Source organism: Xenopus laevis, chromosome 9_10L (genome assembly GCF_017654675.1).
Source record: "Xenopus laevis strain J_2021 chromosome 9_10L, Xenopus_laevis_v10.1, whole genome shotgun sequence".
In the NCBI taxonomy this organism is placed as follows: Eukaryota; Metazoa; Chordata; class Amphibia; order Anura; family Pipidae; genus Xenopus; species Xenopus laevis.
In genome coordinates this window covers 70,297,882-70,318,139 of record NC_054387.1, presented here as the reverse complement: position 1 = coordinate 70,318,139, position 20,258 = coordinate 70,297,882, and the positions used below count along the sequence as shown (strand labels likewise).

At 40.0% G+C, this 20,258-nt stretch overlaps 1 protein-coding gene across 1 annotated transcript; it reads right to left on the bottom strand.

Annotated features, from left to right (window-relative positions):
• Window positions 1-1,491: 1,491 nt before the first annotated feature.
• Window positions 1,492-19,430, bottom strand: galnt5.L (polypeptide N-acetylgalactosaminyltransferase 5 L homeolog). The gene is made up of 10 exons (XM_018235788.2): window positions 17,178-19,430; window positions 12,114-12,280; window positions 9,601-9,720; window positions 9,093-9,228; window positions 8,113-8,232; window positions 7,322-7,439; window positions 6,211-6,534; window positions 5,019-5,099; window positions 4,163-4,324; window positions 1,492-3,203 (listed from the first exon to the last, which is right to left on the bottom strand). The coding sequence occupies exons 1-10, from the start codon at window positions 19,163-19,165 to the stop codon at window positions 3,066-3,068; spliced, it is 3,354 nt and encodes a 1,117-aa protein (XP_018091277.1). The 5' UTR covers window positions 19,166-19,430; the 3' UTR covers window positions 1,492-3,065.
• Between the last annotated feature and the right edge of the window lie 828 nt (window positions 19,431-20,258).

The following is a 20,258-nucleotide window of genomic DNA, read 5'->3' as shown; positions in this document are numbered from 1 at the left end:
GTTTAATGCAAACAGAGAGTAAGATTTGCATCCCCTTTAATGCAACCATAAGAGAGTATTGTAGGTTAAAGGATTTGATGTGACTGGTAATTAGATCCAATATCCCTTGTTCTATCAGAATGTGCCTTTTTATAAATCAGGTTTCACAGAAACTGCTGCATGGACACTGCAAGATGAGACTGATAGTTGCACCAGGTGATTAGACATTTGCAGCAGGACAGCTCCTGTGGTTGAGGTCTAAATGTATACATAAAAACGAATGCAACGCTGGGCAGGGGTGCAGGTCCCCAATGTGAAGTCACTTAGACTGCACAGATCCACATTGTGATTCAATGGAAAAGTGCATTAATACGTTTATTAAAGGCCACATAAGTTATAGAACAGGGATGTCCAGCCAGGAGCCCTCCAGTTGTTATTGAACTTTAGTCCCAGACATTAATTAAATAACTTCATAAGCTTCTTTTGAAAAGAGGCAGGGTGTCAGAGGGGAGAAAGGTAAACTGCTGTACACAGAAGACTGTACAGCAGTCTTGCATTCCAAAACAAAAGATTCCTAATTAACGTCCTTTATTATAACATTGTTATTGTACCCAACCCTATTAAAATTTCAAGAGCTAAAATCATAAATTGCCCTAAACCCACATAAAAGCCCATTCATTTAAAATGATGAAGTGCAACTCAGTGCAGTAAGGGAAAAAAGGGAGCTTCTCTATTGTAATGTACCAATTCACACCTATTTATAAAACAGGTTTGATAGCTTATTGGTGCATTCACTTACTGCCACTGAAGGTCACACACTATTATTTTTCATTATTTTCAACTGTAATTTGTGTTTAATCAGTTTGTCTTGCACCAGTCATCCCCAAAGAGATGCACTAAAGCTTTGACATGGCAGACTTGCCATGTTTGCATCTTCTTGCTCAAAGGGGCACTATCATCACATCATTTCACAGTTACTTCACATTTATTTCTCTTTTTACACAGGCTTCAATAGTGTTACATAACTTTAAAAGTACTATGCTTTTGTTTTCTTTTCTATGAATCTTTCCTGTATGTTAAAGGAATTCTTCAGTGTAAAAAAAAAACTGGGTAAATAGATAGGCAGTGCAAAATAAAAACTGTTTCTAATATAGTTAGTTAGCCAGAAATTTAATATATAAAGGCTGGAATGATTTGATGTATAACATGTCAGTCACAACACTACTTCCTGCTTTTCAGCTCTCTTGGTTTACACTGACTGGTTACCCTGGTTACCAGGCAGTAACCAATCAGAGACTTGAGAGGGGGCCACATGGGTCATATCTGTTGCTTTTGAATCTGAGCTGAATGCTGAGGATCATTTGCAAACTCACTGAACAGAAATGTCCCATGTGGCTCCCCTTCAAGTCACTGACTAACTCAGAGTTATAGAGCTGAAAAGCAGGAAGTTGGATTCTGGCTGTTTTATTAGATATCTGTTCACTCCAGCCTTTATATATTATATTTTTGGCTAACTAACTATATTAGAAACATTTTTTATTTTGCACAGGCTATCTATTTACCCAGTTTTTATTTTCATACTGAACTATTCCTTTAAGTTGGACATACGATTTAATTTGATTAAAGCTGCTGATTCAACCCCTATAGACTGTGTCTGCAGTTTATCTGTATGGGCCAATATCTTATAGCAATCTGGTAGGTTTAAAAATCCTGTCAGACAAAGAGTGCATTGGTTGATGCAGTTCTCATCAAATGGCTGTCTGTAGGCCCAAAATTTATGATCAGATTGTTGGTCCGTCAGCCCAATTTGGGGTTAACCAGATCCACACGACAACCAGTGATTTTTGTTGTAACTCTTGTGGTGGGTCATGGATTGCTGGGGTATTGAAATCAGCAAAGTACAGAAAATCTAATTATCTAATCACAATTTGAGAGCATTTATAGGTGCACATAAAATACTTTTATTTGACGATAGTGTCCCCTTAAAACCACAGCTTAACGAAGTTTAAAGGAGAACTAAATCTTAACAAAGAAGTAGAATAGAAATGCTGCACATTGTTTTGGGATTCTGTACCAAACAAATGCCACCACAGTCCTTTAGTAGTACAGATCTCTGAATATATCCCCAGTAGCTTCACATCTTCTTTCCTGCTTTTACTGCACATGCTCTGGGCTTCTCTCACTGAGCTTAGGGAGTGTCTCATAATATACTGTATATATAAAAAATAAAGGTCACAATACAAGGCTAATTAATAATTAATTCAGATTCACAATACATGGCAGCGCAGAAACCAGTGCATTTTTCACCCAAATTGAATAATGCAGCATCAGCTAATTTTCTGCTTGATGATTTCTGACGATCCCTAAGTTCAGCTTTTCAAGAGCTGCCCAAAGCACACTGAGCATGTGCAGTATAGCACTCAAAAGATGGTCGAACAAGATCCAAGATGGGGAGCTACTGTGTTCAACTTTGATGGCTTGGATCATTACTGATATAGGGCTGTTGAACATCTGAGCTGGTACAATAAATACATTTATATAAAATACAGCATTTCTAGCCAGTATAAGGCTTAGTTCTCCTTAAACTGCAGCTGCAAAGCGGCATAAAATGTAGCCGATAAAAACAAGCCTTCGTTTTTCGTACCATGTGTATTTGCTCTTGCCCTAGTCCCACTGAGGATTCTATTATTTATACTTTATCTATGTCAACCCTGTATGCTCATATACTGTACACATACATATTCATTATTATTATTAAATTAGAAAATTATGTAACAGACACATACAAACTTACAGTCTATAAAACATCCCACCAGACCCCGGGTAGAGCAAAGTTGCATTTTATCCAGTTCTCCATTAGAATCTTTAGCCGTGCCCCATATTTTTCTGGGTGCATCTCTATTTGGCATAAGTCTTATCCTTGAGGCTCACGCTGTAAGGCTCAAACTCAATTGTAAACATCCGATCACATGTAAAAGAAGCTGGTCATACAAAAATATATTCTCTGGGCTTCAGTAAAAAGTAAGGTGTGTGCACATCATCTGACAGCAGATAATAAATTAATTCTCGGGGTAGTTGCGTCCTCTTCACTGAACAAGGTACCTCTCGAAACGCCACTTCTGGTAATGTTTTAATGAGTTACATTCTCTCGCTGCCAGGCCGCCACTACCCGGATCCGCTTCAAGACATGTTACAAAAGTGCTATCCAGCAAAATGTGATCTTGCTGAAAGGCAAATCAAACAAGATATGATTACATACATCTTTGACATACCAACGCAGTACATTTGTGCCTCAGTCGCTGCTGGTAACAATGTAATTTACAGTAGGGACACATTATCCCTTATAAAACATGAGTGATACTCAGAGTTCCCTGTATAACTCAGCCTGCAGCCTTGTGCCTTTATATGGTCACAGAACTCCTCATCAACTTCTAATAACCTTATAATTTACAGTAGGGGTACATTATCCCTTATAATACAGGAGTGATTCTCAGAGTTCCCTGTGTAACTCAGCCTGCAGCCTTGTGTCTTAATATGATCACAGAACTCCTCAGTGACTTTTAACATATTTAATTACAGTAGGAATACATTATGCACTATAAATTAAGTGTATATTTAAGGCATTTTGACATGACACACATATAAAGGACAACAGTTTTCACTTGCCTTGATCTATAAACCCCCAGCCTCCTTCCAAATGACAATATTTAGGGAGCACAATAGGGTGCTGAATCCTTTTAAATGTCAAAGGGCCAGCTGCAGGTACATCATCACCGCAACTAAAGGGCCGATAAAAGCTGGCAAGTCTGCGGCTTATTGCCCGTGTGTGGGGCCATCGGACGGCGTCCCCGATCGATATCGGGCAGATGCCGATTGGGCAGGTTGAAAAAATACCGTCTGATTGCGGCCGCATCTTTTCATTGATGCAGTCCCGCAATCCGACCGCCCGTTTGGCCTCCAATCTGATCCGATTGTTGGGCCCTAGGGCTCACAATCGGATCAGCCAGATATCACCCACTTCAATGTGGCCATATCGGGGAGAGATCCGCTTGTTTAGTGACATCGCCAAACGAGTGGATCTCCCTGTGTAAGGCCACCTTAAGTGATGCAATGTGAGTTCTCTATCTGAGACTCCTTAAGTCGTGGAAAACAAACACGGGAGGGTCACACAGGGCTCACTTACCAGAGTTGCGTGGAAACTGATCTGGGATTTGTGCAGCCACCTCTGATAAACATTTGTAAAGTCACAGGGCTGGAGGGTCAGTCTCTCCTCATTCTCAACAGGAGTGATACAGAGATCCCCTTGTCTGATTAGCCGTAACCAGGTATAGTTAAACTGCTGGCTCTGAGGAGAAAATCACAATAAATACAATTTGCAAAGTACTATCTCTTAATTTCCACTGTGAATGATATTAAGATCTGCGCTACCTGGGTATCACAGGCAGGGTACTGGTGCGGTGTAAACCTTATGGCTGCATCAGGTGGAGAAGGGCAGGACTTGTACAAGTTTGCTCCACCCACAATAGGTAACACATTTTAACCAATACCTGCTTCCTTAGAAGACACCTTCCTTTCCTATGTCAGGGTGATCAGGGGCAGGACTATAGAGGAAGCAGATCCTGCAACTGCTAGAGGGGTCAGGAGCTATAGAGGGGCCCAGACTGATAGGCAGTTTTCATATGTTTATGAAAGATATCTTATCCATGATAGGAAGGGAGGTCCGGAAGTTGCTGTGGGGCCCAGTAAATTCTAGTTATGTCATTGGGGGTGACAAAAGTGAATTTGTGTTATCTATTGCTAAAACAGGACAAACCATTATTGAGGGTCACAATACAGTTCAGGCATAGAAACAATAGAAACATAGAGAATCTAGAAACAACAATAAATTTGTTTTGTATGCATTTGGAAAGGGTCATGCCAGAGTAACTTCCGTTAGGCTGAGGACCTTGTTCTGTATTATAATATCCTGCTTGGGTCATACCAGATAACTAAGAATATTTCCATTCTGGCTGGCTTTATGTTTTAACTTGTTAGACTACCTTTTTGCTTCCATCACAGGAGTCAAGGACAAAAGAGTTGTTTTCGATGGCAAGGCATTTCCTAAGCTTTGGATTTGACAACTGAAATAAAACAAAACAATAAAAAAACACATTAAATTTTAAACATGTATGTTTTGCATTGTTTTTTTTTTTTTTAATGTGTGCCATGGTGATCTTTAGTGTGACCGCCTTATGCGGATGGCTGTGTTTCGAAGTAAATTATTACTACTAATTACTACATTGCATGGCTGCCCCCTAGTGGTCTATGGAAATCAATCAGACTATTTAACCCTTTAAAAAGTTCCTAATGAATATATGTTAGCAGAGGCTGACTGAAAAGGGTTAAATGAAGGGATTTTGTACGGCCCAGACTAGGAACACATAGTTTCCATATTAACAAGAAGTGTGATTTAGTCTGGCTTTCATCACTGCAGATGCACAAAATAAGCAGCGCATGGCCAAGTAATGTTTTTACTGAACGTAACTGAATGTAACCATGTCCGGATTCCCAAGACATGATGCGAAACTGAGAATATACATTTGTATTTTCCCCTTATAAGACAGTAAAGTACAAGTATATAATATTATACTTTACTGTCTTAAAAGGGGAAAATAAAAAGTGAATGTTCTAACTGCCTGCCTCTGCAGAGGCATTTTATTTCTACATTGAAACAGTACTTATTATCAGCCAAGAGAGGCCCTTTTTGTAAGGAGGAGTTCAAATGCCTCTAGCGATTCAAATATTACAGCGCCCCCCCCTTTTCATATGTATAAATGCAAACACAGTAAGAAGGTATGTACAATGCAAATGCATGAAAACTCCAGAAAACAGTAACCACACCCTTACTCTTACTCTTGTTTCTCTGATCTTGCAGCACTGCAGGTTCCCAGGTCAATCAGTTAATCAATGGCAGACAGCTAGTTGCCAGTTCCTTAGGTTTTAATATATAGGGCACATAAGTGGCATAGGGACCACTGGTAAAATAGGGTATATACTAAAAGTAGCAGTTAGACAGGTTGATTCGGGTCATTCTGCCATATAGCTAGCCGCATTGCACCATAGAGAAATATGTGGCTGGAATTCCTGGTAGCAGCACATAGCATCATCTTTGATGGCAATAAGACAACAGCTTTGAGCAGATTTAATTCCTCCTCCTCAAATCTAAGTTGCAATTATTTTCCCTCCACTCACCATTCCAGTGGCCCTGAGCAGCGGAGTTCCCATGTCTGGAAACACATTCTCGATGTACCAACTGAAGCTTTTGCACTGGAGTTTCTCTCTGAGCTGCTTTTGCTCCGTCAGGTCCCCAATATCAGTGAGATACTGAAGGAGGTGCTGCCCATGGCCGTAGAATATCTCCTTGTACTCGTCCAACCAAACCTCGGCAACACGTACCAAGTTCCTCTCCACCGTCCTGACACGATTTTTCGGGAACGAATATGGATTGTCGTTTCTGAATATATGGCCAACCCTGGAGCAAGGAATGATCTCAATTTCCCCTCCGCACATCCATATCTGAATGGGACAAATATGGCACATCAATACCAGATGCCAACAAAGTAACTGGCATTACTAATCATTGATAATAGCTGATGCCATTACTAAGCACTGTTTATAACGATATATTTTATAGGTAATTTATGGCTTTGATGTAATTATGTGATGAATGATCAACCTGTAGCCCTCTATCTGTTGTTGAAATTCTCCAGACTTCTTGGAGTTCTAAATCTACTTTAAATAAATATATAGTATTTTACTATTAAAGAGAAAATATACTATATTTAAGAGTTTGGGGTCACCTTGTATCTCAACAAATGTTTAATAAAACATATCTGCATGAATAATTTAATGCAAAAAGACTTATTTATATCTCTGAGCACAAGGAGGTGCCATACTACTGCCAGTTAAGGAACCAGTAAATAATAATACATTCTTGTTAAACAGTGTCCTCTGGTGGCCAATTACAATGGCAAGATTAATTTCATACCACAACTGTTTGTCCCAAACTCTAAACTCACTCTAAACTGTGTGGGGTTTGGCTAATGTATACTGTCTGGAACTGCACAGACCATTCTCGTGTGGCTAAAGATTATCCCATCTCTTAGCATGGAAATCCTCTTGTTCTGCTCAGAACAACTGAACATAATGTCCCCTTTATGCTTGATTCCTTATGCCATCACTGTGTGAGCCTCACCAAACCCTGCTACATGTATTGCGTATAGTTACCTAAATTCCTACTACCTCTCCTGGAAGTGTCTGTTAATATAGAAAGAGAATCAAAGGTAACTCAGTATGACAATACCTTAAATGATATTTCCATATTTTCTCCCCCCCAAACATCCAATCCAGGGTCATAGGTACCAAGTTCATAGAAATAATTCTTTTCAATGGAGAACAATCCTCCGGCCATGACTGGGCACCTGAAACAGAAGTTATGTAAAGAAGATGTTCAGCTTATATATTCCCATGCAATGAAATGCATAGAGCTCTATCTAACACAGAACTGTCTGTGCACTTTTCATTTCAGTTACTACTATAAGTATACTTATAAAATGATACTATGCTTTAGTGTATATAAAAAAAAAAATTGGCATGGGCAGTCATATGCAGGAACCACTTGTTATAAAGGACAGCTGACTGTATTCCTGGCTCTAGGATAAACAAGCTGCAGTGCAAAGCTGTCCATACAGGGAAGATCTGCTTCTTTGCTGAGGTCACCAAACTGTTGGTCTTTTCCAATTTTGGCACCTCTGTGTTGGGTCTCATTGGATTTAGCTATATGTTTAGTCCCTGGGTAATCATACTGTGGGAATATAGAGACCCATGCAGAGAGGACCGCATCACTGTGCCAAATCAGTTATCATTTGACACCTACTTACCTGCTCAATAGAAATATATATAACTGATTTTACCCAAGCGAGCCTTTGGAAAGGCACCATACGTGTAGCATTTCTTTGGCAACATATTTGACCTGACAGAGGACACCCAATACCCCTCATTTGCTTCCTGTGATTATAGGGAGGACCAGCATGCCTTTCACCCAAGACTAAAAAGGGGCAAAATAAAATTAAAGGATCATGCCATTTTACTCACTTTATCGGATCCATCTCTGTTATTTTATCTCTTCGAATTACTTCTGGTAACATGCGCTTCCAGCCAAAATTTAAGGGCCAGGTGAATACGCCTCTTTGGAAGTTCTCTACTGTTATATAGCTGCAATCAAAATAAAAATGGTACATATTTTATTAGTTATAGCTGTGCCTCTATAGCAGGTCTGCTGAGTGCCCAACCCATAACTTACACAGGCTAATATTTAATAATAGATTCTACTCTCTACCTTTAGGTGGAACATGCTGTAAAAAGGAACAGCTCAGGCAAGTCTGCTAAAATCCTCACAAAATCCCTTTGCTGCAGAAGGCTCCATACGTCACTAAAACCATTCCTCTCAGCATTGTTGATACACTCCTCTAAATACATTACTGCATACTCCTGATCATCAACCAGTATGCAACTAGGAGGAAACCTCTTCTTCTGGCTCATTTCACATGCCCCTGCAGGAGGTTCACATGTAATTTGAACTTTAGTATGTTATAGAATGGCCAATTCTAAATAATTTTTTAATCAGTCTTTTTCTTCATAGTTTTTTTAAATGATTTGCCTTGCTTCTTCTAACTCTTTCAAGCTTTCAAATGGGGGGTATCTAAAAACAAATGCTCTGTAAAGCTACTATTCAGACCCTCTCCTATTCACATCCCAGTCTCTTATTCATCCCAGAGCATAGTTGCCAAGGTAATTTGGAGCCTAGCAACTATATTGCTGACATTTTAAACTGGAGCTGCTGAATAAAAACTTAAATAACTCAAAACCCACAAATAATAAAAAATGTAAACCAGCTGCAAATTGCCTCAGAATAATACTCTTTACATCATACTAAAAGTTAACTAAAATGTGAACAAACTATTTAAAGGCAACTGTTCACTTTTATGCAGTGGGGTTGATGCACTTTGTGGTAGGGCAAAAGGTACTATACTGGTTAAAAAAGATAGGGGGTATTCCTATTTAAACTACATTACCTCATGTCCAGAGCGCTAACAACTTCAATCACTGGGCATGCTACTTTTTTCCTATTTATTCGAACTTGCTCCAAAAGTGGTTCCAGCCACCCAACATTGCATTCTATATGGGAGTCAAGGAATGTCAGAACGTCTCCTGGGAAAGATAATGAGACCAATGAATTACTGTGAATGCACTTTGTTCACAAGAATATCCAAAAGCTGTATCAGGCACATGACTAGAAATGTGTCCGTTTTGTATATGTATATTGTACACTCTATCAAGAGTTCAACCACATAGGTTGCTATCTTGGAGCAGATTCAGTGCCTCCACATACACAGGAACTCGGGATCACGTTTCTATTGTAAAATGTTTCGCTATAAGTAATAAACAAAATTACATGTGGTTTCTGGGGACATGTGTAGGATGTCAAGTTAGGATGGCTATACTTTCCCAGGTTTAAACATGTAGTTTATTTGGGCATATGAGTAACCCTTACTCCAGATATAACACAATAAACACTATTACCTGTGGCAATATTGGCCCCCGCAATCCTTGCACGAATTAGTCCATGTCTTTCAGGGAGATGAAGAACCCGGACTTTGCGAAGCTTCTTCACATATGTGTCTAACTTTTCTTTGAGGTAGTCTGAACAGCAAGAAAAGTAAAACAAAATATGAGTATATGAGGTACAAGCCTTTTGTGGCCTCCCACATGTTGCTACACTTTAACTTCCAGAATCAGTGGGGCTAGAAGTTGTAGTTTAACCATGTATGTCTGTCCATTTCTATTTAAAGTGGTTGTTCAGTGTTTTCAGATTGTTTACCAGAAATAAAGACTATTTTTTTATCGTTTTTTTTAAACATCTAAGTTTAAATTTCAAGGTTCTTGTCTGTGTTGTTTCAGTCTGGGAGCTCAGTAATTCAGGTGCAGTCTGAACTGTTACAATTTAGTCGATACATTTCTCAGCAGCATCACTGGAGTTTAGCAACTATTGTATCAATTCTAACAGCTGTCTGTAATGAAACTCAGGGATTCTGCTCAGCAGGGACAAAAATAAGAAACGTATCCACTAAGGGGCAGAATTTCGAGTTCATGGGAGCTTGTAAAAACTCCCATAAACTCCCATGAACTTGAAATTCGGAAACAAATTACCAAAAAAAAAAAATTATTTTTCAAATACGGTGAATGGGATCTATATGCAAACTCGAATCGAATTCGATTAAAGTTTTTTCACCAAAAAAAAAAATAGATTTTCAGGATGTCGGCAAACAACTCCCAATTGATTCCAGGACTTCCCCCATAGACAAACAGCAATTCAGCAGGTTTAGGGCTCTTACACATGAGCGTTCTGACCTGCGCTCACTCAGGCGCGTGTAGGCGCTGAACGCAGGAAAAATGCAGCATGTTGCGTCTGAACCTGCGTTCGTCGCCTTCACGCCCCTGAGTGAGTACAGCCCCATTTCAAATAATGACTTGCGTCTATTCCTGTGCTCCCCTGCGGCTGAACGCCAAAAAACGGAACGCAGGGGAGCGCAGGTCAGAACGCTCATGCTCATGTGAAAATAGTTGAATTTGAATTCTTAAAGGGCCAGTACATGATAAATCTCGAATTTTTTCAAAAAACTTATTATTATTCCCTAGTTGAATTACACTATAATAACTCGAAAATTTTAATTTTTAAATTCGAATTTTCACTTCGACCCTTGATAAATCTGCCCCTAAATGTATCAATTTAGAACAGTTTACCGGTTCTGTGACCCCCCTCCCAGAGCTGCTTTAGAAAGTGAAAAATTACACTTTACACTTTAATATTAGAAAAACAGTCACACAGAAAGTAGTTGGAAAAAGTCTTTATTTCTGGTGAACTATCTAAAATGAAAAAAATAAATAAGGGAAAGGCAGTGAAGGGAACACAGAGGGTGGAAGAACAAAAAAAAACACATTTCAAGTGACAGATTTAATAACTAGTTAACAATAACTAGTAACAATGTTTGGTTTGGTTGCCACTTTCCTGCAAAGTACGCTCAGCATGCTGAGAAATTTGGAGATGATGTGTGAACGAGGAAGGTCACTAAAATGAGCATAAATGACTTTATGACTGCTGTGTAAATGAATGGCAACCCCATGCTCAATACATTCAGAAGTGTCTGCTTAGCCAAACCAGGGAAGTAGTTTTACCATTTAGAATGCATTTATGCATTAGAACTGCAATCTAACATGTATTGCAAATGTCATGTCATGCTTACAACATGGCTGCTGGCATATAATTTTAAGGGATTCTGTAATAATTTTTATTGTTGTTTTTATTATTAAATTACACTGTTTACACTGCAAATAATTCACTCTACCATATAAAATGTTATTCTTGAACCAATAAGTGTATTTATTTAGTTGTAATATTGGTGTGTAGGCAGCCATCTCAGGTCATTTTGCCTGGTCATGTGCTTTCAGAAAGAGCCAGCACTTCATGATGGAACTGCTTTCTAGCAGGCTGTTGTTTCTCCCACTCAATGTAACTGAAGGAGTCACAGTGGGACTTGGATTTTTACCACTGTTATCTGGTTACCTTCCCATTATTCTCCTGATGTCCTGCTGGGGTGAAAAGGTAGGGGAGCGATATCACGCCAACTTGCAGTGCAGCAGTAAAGAGTGACTGAAGTTCATCAGAGCCCATGTCCCATGACTGGGGGCACCTGGGAAACTGACATGTCTAGCCCCATGTCAGATTTCAAAACTTAATACAAAACAATCTGTGTTCTCTCTTGAAAAATGGATATCAATGCAGGAGTCTGCTGGAAGTGCGCTATTAAATGACAAACGCTTCCCAATAATACTAATGCAGTCAGGTTGTACAAACCCATGGGACACTTCTAGTTAATGAAACATTTTCATTAATAAATTTACTTGCTGTTTTTGTAAGAATGTAGAAATGTAATCAAATTTCCCCAAGAAATTTGGGGAAAAGCAAATCAGCAATAACAAACACAGTCATATGTCTTTCAAAATCTATAACTGGTAATAAAATGTGTGAATTGTACCTCTCGTGCTGAAATCGTCTACAAGAATGATTTCTTTGACAAGATGCTCTGGTGATCTGTTCAGTACACTATAAACAGATCTGAGGAGCGTCGACCAGACTTCATCAACAAAACATATAATGATGCTGGTGGTGGGGAGGTCATCGTGAATCAGTTGTTCCGAACACCTACAAATTGACCCAAAAACAAACAGTACAGCTTATATTTCATTGGCTTGCAATTTACATCATGGGAAAAATACCAGTGTCAACCACATTTTATTGTGTTTTAGAAAATCTAGCCAAAGATCAGGCATTACTTGTGAAAGAACACTGTCTGACATATATCATACCCAAACCCACAATTTGGTAAAATATATATACAAAAACATACTGGGGGACTATACTAAAGGAAGGCCAGCCTTTAGTCACCTAAAAACAACTTATTTAAGATGAAAACTGAACACATTGTTCTATTTGTTTTAAAAAAAAAAAATTGAAAAAAAAAAACTTGGAAAATAACTGCTTGGGTGTTAAAAATACAACTCATTTACTTCTAGGTGAGCTCACAAGATTTTAGTTGATGAATTTTTTAATTCAAATTTTCTAAAAAAATTTTTCAAATGATAAACTATGGGGGTTATTTATTAAAGGTCGGTTGTTTTTTACCAAAAAAGCGAGTTTTCGAGGGTATTTTTCAGTCAAAACATGAATTTATACTCTAAAGCTGGAAATAGTTTGAATCCGAAAATGGCAGAGGTCATTTGAAGATGTTTATACAGGGTCGGACTGGAACCTCTGGGGGCCCCCCGTGCACATGTGTGAACTCTGCCCCCCCACGTGCATGTGTGAACGGCGGCATGCATGTGCAAACATCGGCACGTATGCACATGTGAAAAGTCCGACGCGTGATGCCGCAGTTTGTATTTTTGGGGGCCTGGCAGATCGGGGAGGGTGTCTGGGCCGGCGATGGCCCATGAGTGTTAGGGCCCACCGGATTTTTCCTGGTATTCCACCTGCCCAGTCTGACCCTGTGTTTGTAGCCTTCAGTAGGTTTTGCTCACAATTAATTCAAGCTATTTTTTTGCTGAGTTTTTTCATAAGTCAGAAAACATTCGAGTTGTGAGTTTATTCTAATTTATTTACAAGTTTATTCATGAGTCTCACAAACACGACCTTTGATAAATAACCCCCTTAGAGTTTGAAAAACTAAAATGCAAAAAAAAAAAAAAATAATTCAAATTTCAAACATCTCACTGCTGCATAACATCTTTTTGCTAAATGGAAAAATGTAAAAGGGTCAAGTAAATTCAAGTTTTTCAACCTACTTGCTTTTGTGAAGAAAATATGTTTTTCCCTATACAGAATTTTTACAATTCTGACCAAGCAGTTTAACTTGAAGGCAAAATTGCTAAATCAGTTGAGCCACGTGAAAAAATAGTGCAACAAGGTTGACTTATGTAAAGCAAATTCTCACAGTTGATTAATTCTTGGCAAGGTAAACTTTCTTGAGAGTTCCTAAAAAAAATTATTTTTCCTGAGGAAAAAATTTGAAAGTGGTCAAGAAATGTGACAGATTTGCATGAACTCTGCCCCAAACTCTTAGCAAACCAATTCAATGCAACTGCAGAAAACTGTTAAACTCAAATCTCCCTTTTTTTCCCTTGAGCCCTTTAAAACCAGTTGAGCCACTTGTATAGCAGGAGAACAACCCACTGTATCCCAATACTGAGGCCCTTTGTGATGCAGGGACACATGACTTAACAGGAGTTTGCTTGGCAGGAACACAGTCCTTGTTTTGCATCTTGGATCCGTTACTGTCACATGGATTGAAATGAAATTTAACATTCTGCCAGAAATGTCCGATGGAAACATGGCCCTGCGCAGACACCCCAGCATTGTGTATTGTGATTCATTGTTCTCTAAACCAAGGGCCGGTCCACCCTCATAGCCTTTGTTTTACTACAAGTCCCATCATCCTCAGACTATATTCACCACAGGCTGGAAATCATTGGGCTATGTAAACAAAGGGAACATATTCTCTCATAGTTTCATGTATATTGGCATACATAAACTTTAGGTATATTGCAGACAATAGGAAGTTTTATGGAAAATAATGTCTGATTGTCATTAAAAGAGAACTAATGGGTTTATGTATTAAAAGGCATTAATTTGCCCAGGAGCAGTAATGTATAGCATCCAATCAGCAGGTAGGATTTACTGGTCACCTGTTTAAAAGCAAACATCTTATTGGTTGATATGCATTACTACTCCTGGGCAAACGTAGTGCCTTTTATTACATAGGCAGGTAAATGTCAACATAGATTTAAGTAAAAAATGCTACATTTTAAGCTTTTGTGTTCTTTGTTATATCACGTCAACTAAAGCCCCTTTAGTGGGGAAGATCTGTGCCTTCAAAGATACTTCCAGTAGCTTCCATCTTCTTTTCTGCTGATTCCCAGCACATGCCCTGTGCTGATGTCACTTACTTGAGCATAGGGACCCACTCACAATATACTGCATATACACAATATAAAAATTCCCCATACAAGTCACATTATGGCAGCATAGAAATCAATGCAATGTGCAAGAGCATTTATTACAGGGGTAGTTTGCTTTTAAGTTAACTTCTAGTATGGCGCAGACAGTAATATTCTGAGAGAGATAGATTTATTTTTTTATTTTTTGTGGGTTTTGAATTATTTTGTTCAGTAGCTCTCCAGTTTGAAATTAGAAGCTGGTTGCTATGGTCCATTTAACTCTAGCAACCAGGTAGCAGTTTGAAGGAGAGACACATAGAAGAGGCCCTCAATAGAAAGATAAGAGATTAAGTAACAACAATAATAAAATCATAAAGCTAAAAAGAGACAGACGACAAAGAATTCAAAGGCTATAAAAATGAAGACCAATGGAAAAGTTGCTAAGAACAGGACATTCCACAACATACTAAAATTAACATAAAGGTGAACTACAGTACTAATAATTCACCCATCTTCTATGACAGCTCTAACCTCACTCCCAGCTAATTATTTATTACTACCAGTGACCCCTAAGTGTAGCTTCGCAACAGCAGCCCAGAGCATAAAATAAGAAGATGGGGAGCTGCTAAGGACAATTAATTTTATAGGCCAAAACCTTCCAGGTCAGCTCCAAATTCATTCACCCAAAATATTTTTCATGCCATGCGAGAGTCTTGTTCCTGCTCTAATTGCTAGAAAGGAATAATAAATATAGGAAACTTTTGTGATGACAAAAAAACATTTTTCTTTGGTGATAAATAAAAATCCTGGTTCAATCGCCTATGACACCCCCCCCCCTCATGTGCATAGGAATGGCCATGGGCTCTGCCACAATTATAGTTATTCCACTGGGGATTAGCGTTGCACTGGGAATGACTAACTATGGAGTAACTAATGTTCCCTGTTTAACAGGAAATACACACTATCCATATTACCTGTACTCTCTAGAGAAAACATCCACTTATAAACAAGAAAGCATGTTGGATGGAGCAGAATAACAACACCCAACTCTCTGTTTCCTTGGTATCAGACAGGTGAGAAAATCACAAATTAAATAAAGAATCCAGTATAGGATGCTTTCTTGCGCTGGCTAAGAGAATATAAGTCTGGTGTTCTTATATACCTGGCTGGCAGAACAAACAGAACTGAGAGTTTCATAGAAATCTGAAGATTAGGTTAAAACTCCAGGTTTGACACATGTTTATAGAACATTTACTTTGCCTTAAACTCGTATCAGTAGGTAACAAAAGAGAGTTGTATTTGGTAATAACTAGCCCCACGGCAACATATACAGGGGGGCATTATCTATTTAAAGTGAAACATTAAAACTTATGCCTTTCAGCATAAAAAGCACCTGCTAGCACTCAGTGACAGCATATAGTTGCTACTGGGTGGTGGAAGATATTCTGATGCCTTACCATCTCCATACTGCCCTAATATACCAACATGGCCATATTTTACCAATGTCTTCTCCTTGCCCTATTGATCCTATGCTTTACAACTCTCCCTGTCTTGTTCTACTGACCCCAGTTGACACTGCCATCACCACCTTGCTCTACTGTTCCCATCCCCCTTACTGCCCCACTACCCCTATACTGTCACCATATTGCTTTATTGCCCAAACAGTGCCTCAATGTACCCATCCTGCCTTACTATACTCATCTTGGTCTACTGTCTCCATCTTGCCCTACTATAACTACTCTTCGTTCAGATGCTTCTCTTCTTGGGACTAAGCAGTAATTCCATTCAGCCCAATTTGAGGGACTGAGCAGTGATTTAAAACTTGGTTCCACTGTATTAAATATACATATTCTTAGGCTAAACAGTACTGAATTTTTCATGTCATACATAAAAGACTTGGCAAAGATGCGGCCCATTAATAATTTTGGGCGGCTTACAGATTTAGAACTCCTTAGTGCTGTCACTGACACTTTCAGTCTGTCATATAACCTGTTTTCCTTTTAGCCCGTTGTTGTGGTTTGGCTCTTGGCCTGCTGTTGGCTTTTCATACTGTCAACTTCTTGTCCTAACTGCTGCCAGCTGAGCAGACATTTTTATAATCAAGTCACCCTATGAGCCATAGCCTGAAAAAGTACAAAGCCTGTGGCCTTTACCGGTTTATGGATCTTATTGGTAAAATATTACATTATATGTTAACTATATAGGTTATTTCATAGATATAATGTAGGGAATAATTTACCCCAGTTGTAATTATATGGATATTATAAGCAATTGAGGAGTTCCATAAACATACGAGGCACTAGATAAATACATAAAAATGCACATATCTAGTCACAGTGATGCAAAAGAGGTGTGAATAATGAATACGACAGCCTACAGATTGGTGTAGACTATAAAGGGTAACAATATCAAGTTGTATAGGTTTTATACAGAGACTCAATGCACAAACAGCAATATCTAGGTCACATGAAAATATCATAATATAAAATATCATTATTATTTGAGAGAATACATGGCATTAGTTTGGGTCGGGTGCATGTCAGGTTTTACCCGACCTGCACATCACTAATGGCATAGCAATACCCTAGAAGATGAATAAGTCTTACCCTCTAGGCCTGGTATCATCAATGGCACGGTCCAATGGGATAAGATCACTCAGATAGACATTAAAGTTTCCTTCTTTCCACCTGCTTTGAGCCTCCTCCTGTTTGCCCTCAGGGACAGCCACACCTCTCCCAAATTGTCCTGGAGCATTGGAATCCCTAGGATCCACCGTCCTGTCTATTAACTGAACCTTGTGCAACTTGGTACTCCATTGTGTTACTGTCTTATTGTCCTTTGGTGCATCGCCCTGTGGCACTAGGTTATCCCTCACATTCTCCTCTTTTTTTAAATCAGTCAGCTGTGTGATATTCCTCTTGATCTGTTCGGCTTTAACAGAATTAACAAGAACACCCTCTGTAAAACTGAGAGATCTGGAGACGTTGGCACTTTTCTTTACAGATAAGGATGGGATCTTTTCAGGCTTTCCCGGGACCTTGGTTACATTTGCTCTGATTGGTGCAAGAGCTGCTGCTGTTTTATTTGCTGCCCTCTCTGGTATGCTCTGAGTCAAATTAACTGCATTTGCTGAGACTACAGAAGAGTTTAACTTATTGACAATCATGACCATGTCCTGCTTTTGGTTGGGGACCAGAGGATGCTTCTGGGTGTCTGAAGGAGATAGATTTTTACTTGGCTCTTTATTTTTGTTTTCCTCTTTGTGCAATGGAACATCTTTATGTGGGTCCTTATTGTCCTCCAGGTGTAATGAGAGAGGAATGGGACCCTGTGCATCCTCTTTACTTGGCAATTTATCTTTTGTTTCCACCTGGGATAATATCACAGTGATGGGTCCCTGTGCATCCCTTTCAACCCATTTACCTGGCTTCTGCTCTTTCATATCAGCCTGATGTAATGTGTCATTGAGGGGAACCTGTACATTATCTATGTCCCCTTTAACATGCTCTTTTATACCCTCCTGATGTAATGTGTCACCGAGAGGCCCCTGTGAATCCACTGCGCTCTCTTTAATCTGCACCTTCTCTTTTATACCGTCCTCATTTAATGTGTCACTGAGGGCTCCCTGTGAATCCACTGCACCTTCTTTAATCTGCGCCTTCTCTTTTATTCCCTCATTTAATGTGTCACCGATGGCTCCCTGTGAATCCACTGCACCTTCTTTAATCTGCTCCTTCTTTTTAATTCTCTCCTCGTTTAATGTGTCACTGAGGGCCCCCTGTGAATCCACTGCACCCTCTTTAATCTGTTCATTCTCTTTTATTGCTTCCTCATTTAATGTGTCACTAAAGCCCCCCTGTATATTCCCTGCATTTTCTTTCATCTGCTCCTTCTCTATTGTTCCTCCTTCCTGTTGTAATGCCCCAGCAAGGGGCCCCTGAACATTCCCTGCAACCTCTTTACTCTGATCCTTTTCTTGCATTCCCTCCAAGGGAGCAGCCTTCACACCCCCTGCCCCTTGAACTTCAGAGCCAAAAATGTTCTCCACATTTTGCCCCCCAGCCTTACCGCTGTCATGTGCCCCTTTCCTATATTCAATGGCATTGGCTCCAGGGACAGGGGTGGGAATGGGAAGCTCATTAGACTTGTCCTTTGCCCCATGCTGGTTGAAAGAGTTGAAATCTCCATGTAAGCCCCCCTGGTCGTGCCTGTCAATGTGTTCAGATTTGCCCTTTGCCAAGTTGTCAGGGGGTGCAAGAGTGTTATTGAGCAGCACCTTTAGGGGTCTGACGGTTCCTTTTCTGTGTCTTGGCCAGAGTTTGGGCTCATCCCCTGCAGGAGGAAGGAATACCCCTTTTAATTTAGTAGTGTTCTCGTCCCAGAGGGGCTGCTTGATCCTGTTCCACCTAGCCCTTGCCTTCTTCCCCTGCCCCAAGCCCAGCTCTCTGCGCATCAGCTCGTCGGACTGCAGCTCTTTGCTATTGCTCTCATTAAAAGTGATCCTGAGTACCGCCATGTCAAACAGGAGCCAGGTGACCGAGGCGATGAATATAAAAGCCAGAGCGCGGCCGCTTCCGCGCAAGTAGCGCCTCATCTTGTGAGTAGTCCGGCACTCAGGCTCCTGTGATGGTCCCCGTGTCCTGCTGCTTTACTCCTGCCTGCGTGGCATATTCCCCCGGCCGGGCACTTGGGGTCTCCGCAGCGCCCCCTCCTCCTGGCTCCTGACACCGCACAGGGGTGACATTAAGGCAGTGTTATCCTCATGCCGGATCCTCCACGTATTGTGCTGCGGGAGGAGGCGGATAAGCTGCCAAGGTTGCACGGACTTCTCCCCACCCAGGCGGCTGTAACATGTGCTGAAACTTGAGAAGCAGCCACATATGAGGAAATGGTGTGTGTGTGTGTGTGAGATCCAGCCTAACCCTTTCCTGCCTGGAGACACGGAGCAGGTTAGTTTAGACTAGAGATATGATAGAGATAACTGCTCTTGGAATGCTGGGAGTTGTATCTTAACAACAGCTGCAAGTACTGCCTGATTGATATAATCCCATTTAATTTATATGACCCCATAAAGGACTGGATTCTGAGCTCTTGTAAAAAATGTTGTCATTAAAGTGTAAGTTTGCCTTTAAATGAACATGTAGTGTGTCCTGGACAAGGATAATTTGCAGTTTATCTTCATTTTTTGTAGTAGCTCTCCAATCTTGAACAATAATAAAAAATAATAAAAACATAGTCTCGCAGAGCAATAGTTCCTTAAAGAGGTTGTTCACCTTCTAAACACTTTTTTCAGTTGAGTTGCTTTCATTGTTCTCCAGAAATAAAGACCTTTTTTCAGTTGCTTTCCATTTTTTATTTTTACGGTTTTCCCAAAATCTAAATTTAAATTGTCTGTGGTGTTTGACTCACACAGACGCATGTAAGCGCCGAACGCAGATTTGGACACAGCATGTTGCATCTTTCCTGCGTTCGGTGCTTACATGCGTCTGTGTGAGTACAGCCCCATTGAAAAGAATTCAGTGCGTTTACTCCTGCGCTCCCCTGCGGCTGAATGCATGAAACTGCAAAGCAGGGAAACGCAGCTAAAAACGCTCGTGAGGCGATTTTAGAAAACGAGGCGCCGTGTGTACTTTAGCGCAGGCGACTTTTCATTATATCGGATGGGAAGACACGCAGAGGCAATTCTG

Coding starts and splice junctions, on each gene's coding strand:
- galnt5.L (XM_018235788.2), bottom strand. CDS start 19,165: ATGAGGCGCTACTTGCGCGGAAGCGGCCGCGCTCTGGCTTTTATATTC. Junction 9,721..12,113: donor AGACGATTTCAGCACGAGAG/GTACAATTCACA, acceptor CTTGCTGTTCAG/ACTACCTCAAAGAAAAGTTA. Junction 6,535..7,321: donor ATATGGAAATATCATTTAAG/GTATTGTCATAC, acceptor TGTCCCATTCAG/ATATGGATGTGCGGAGGGGA.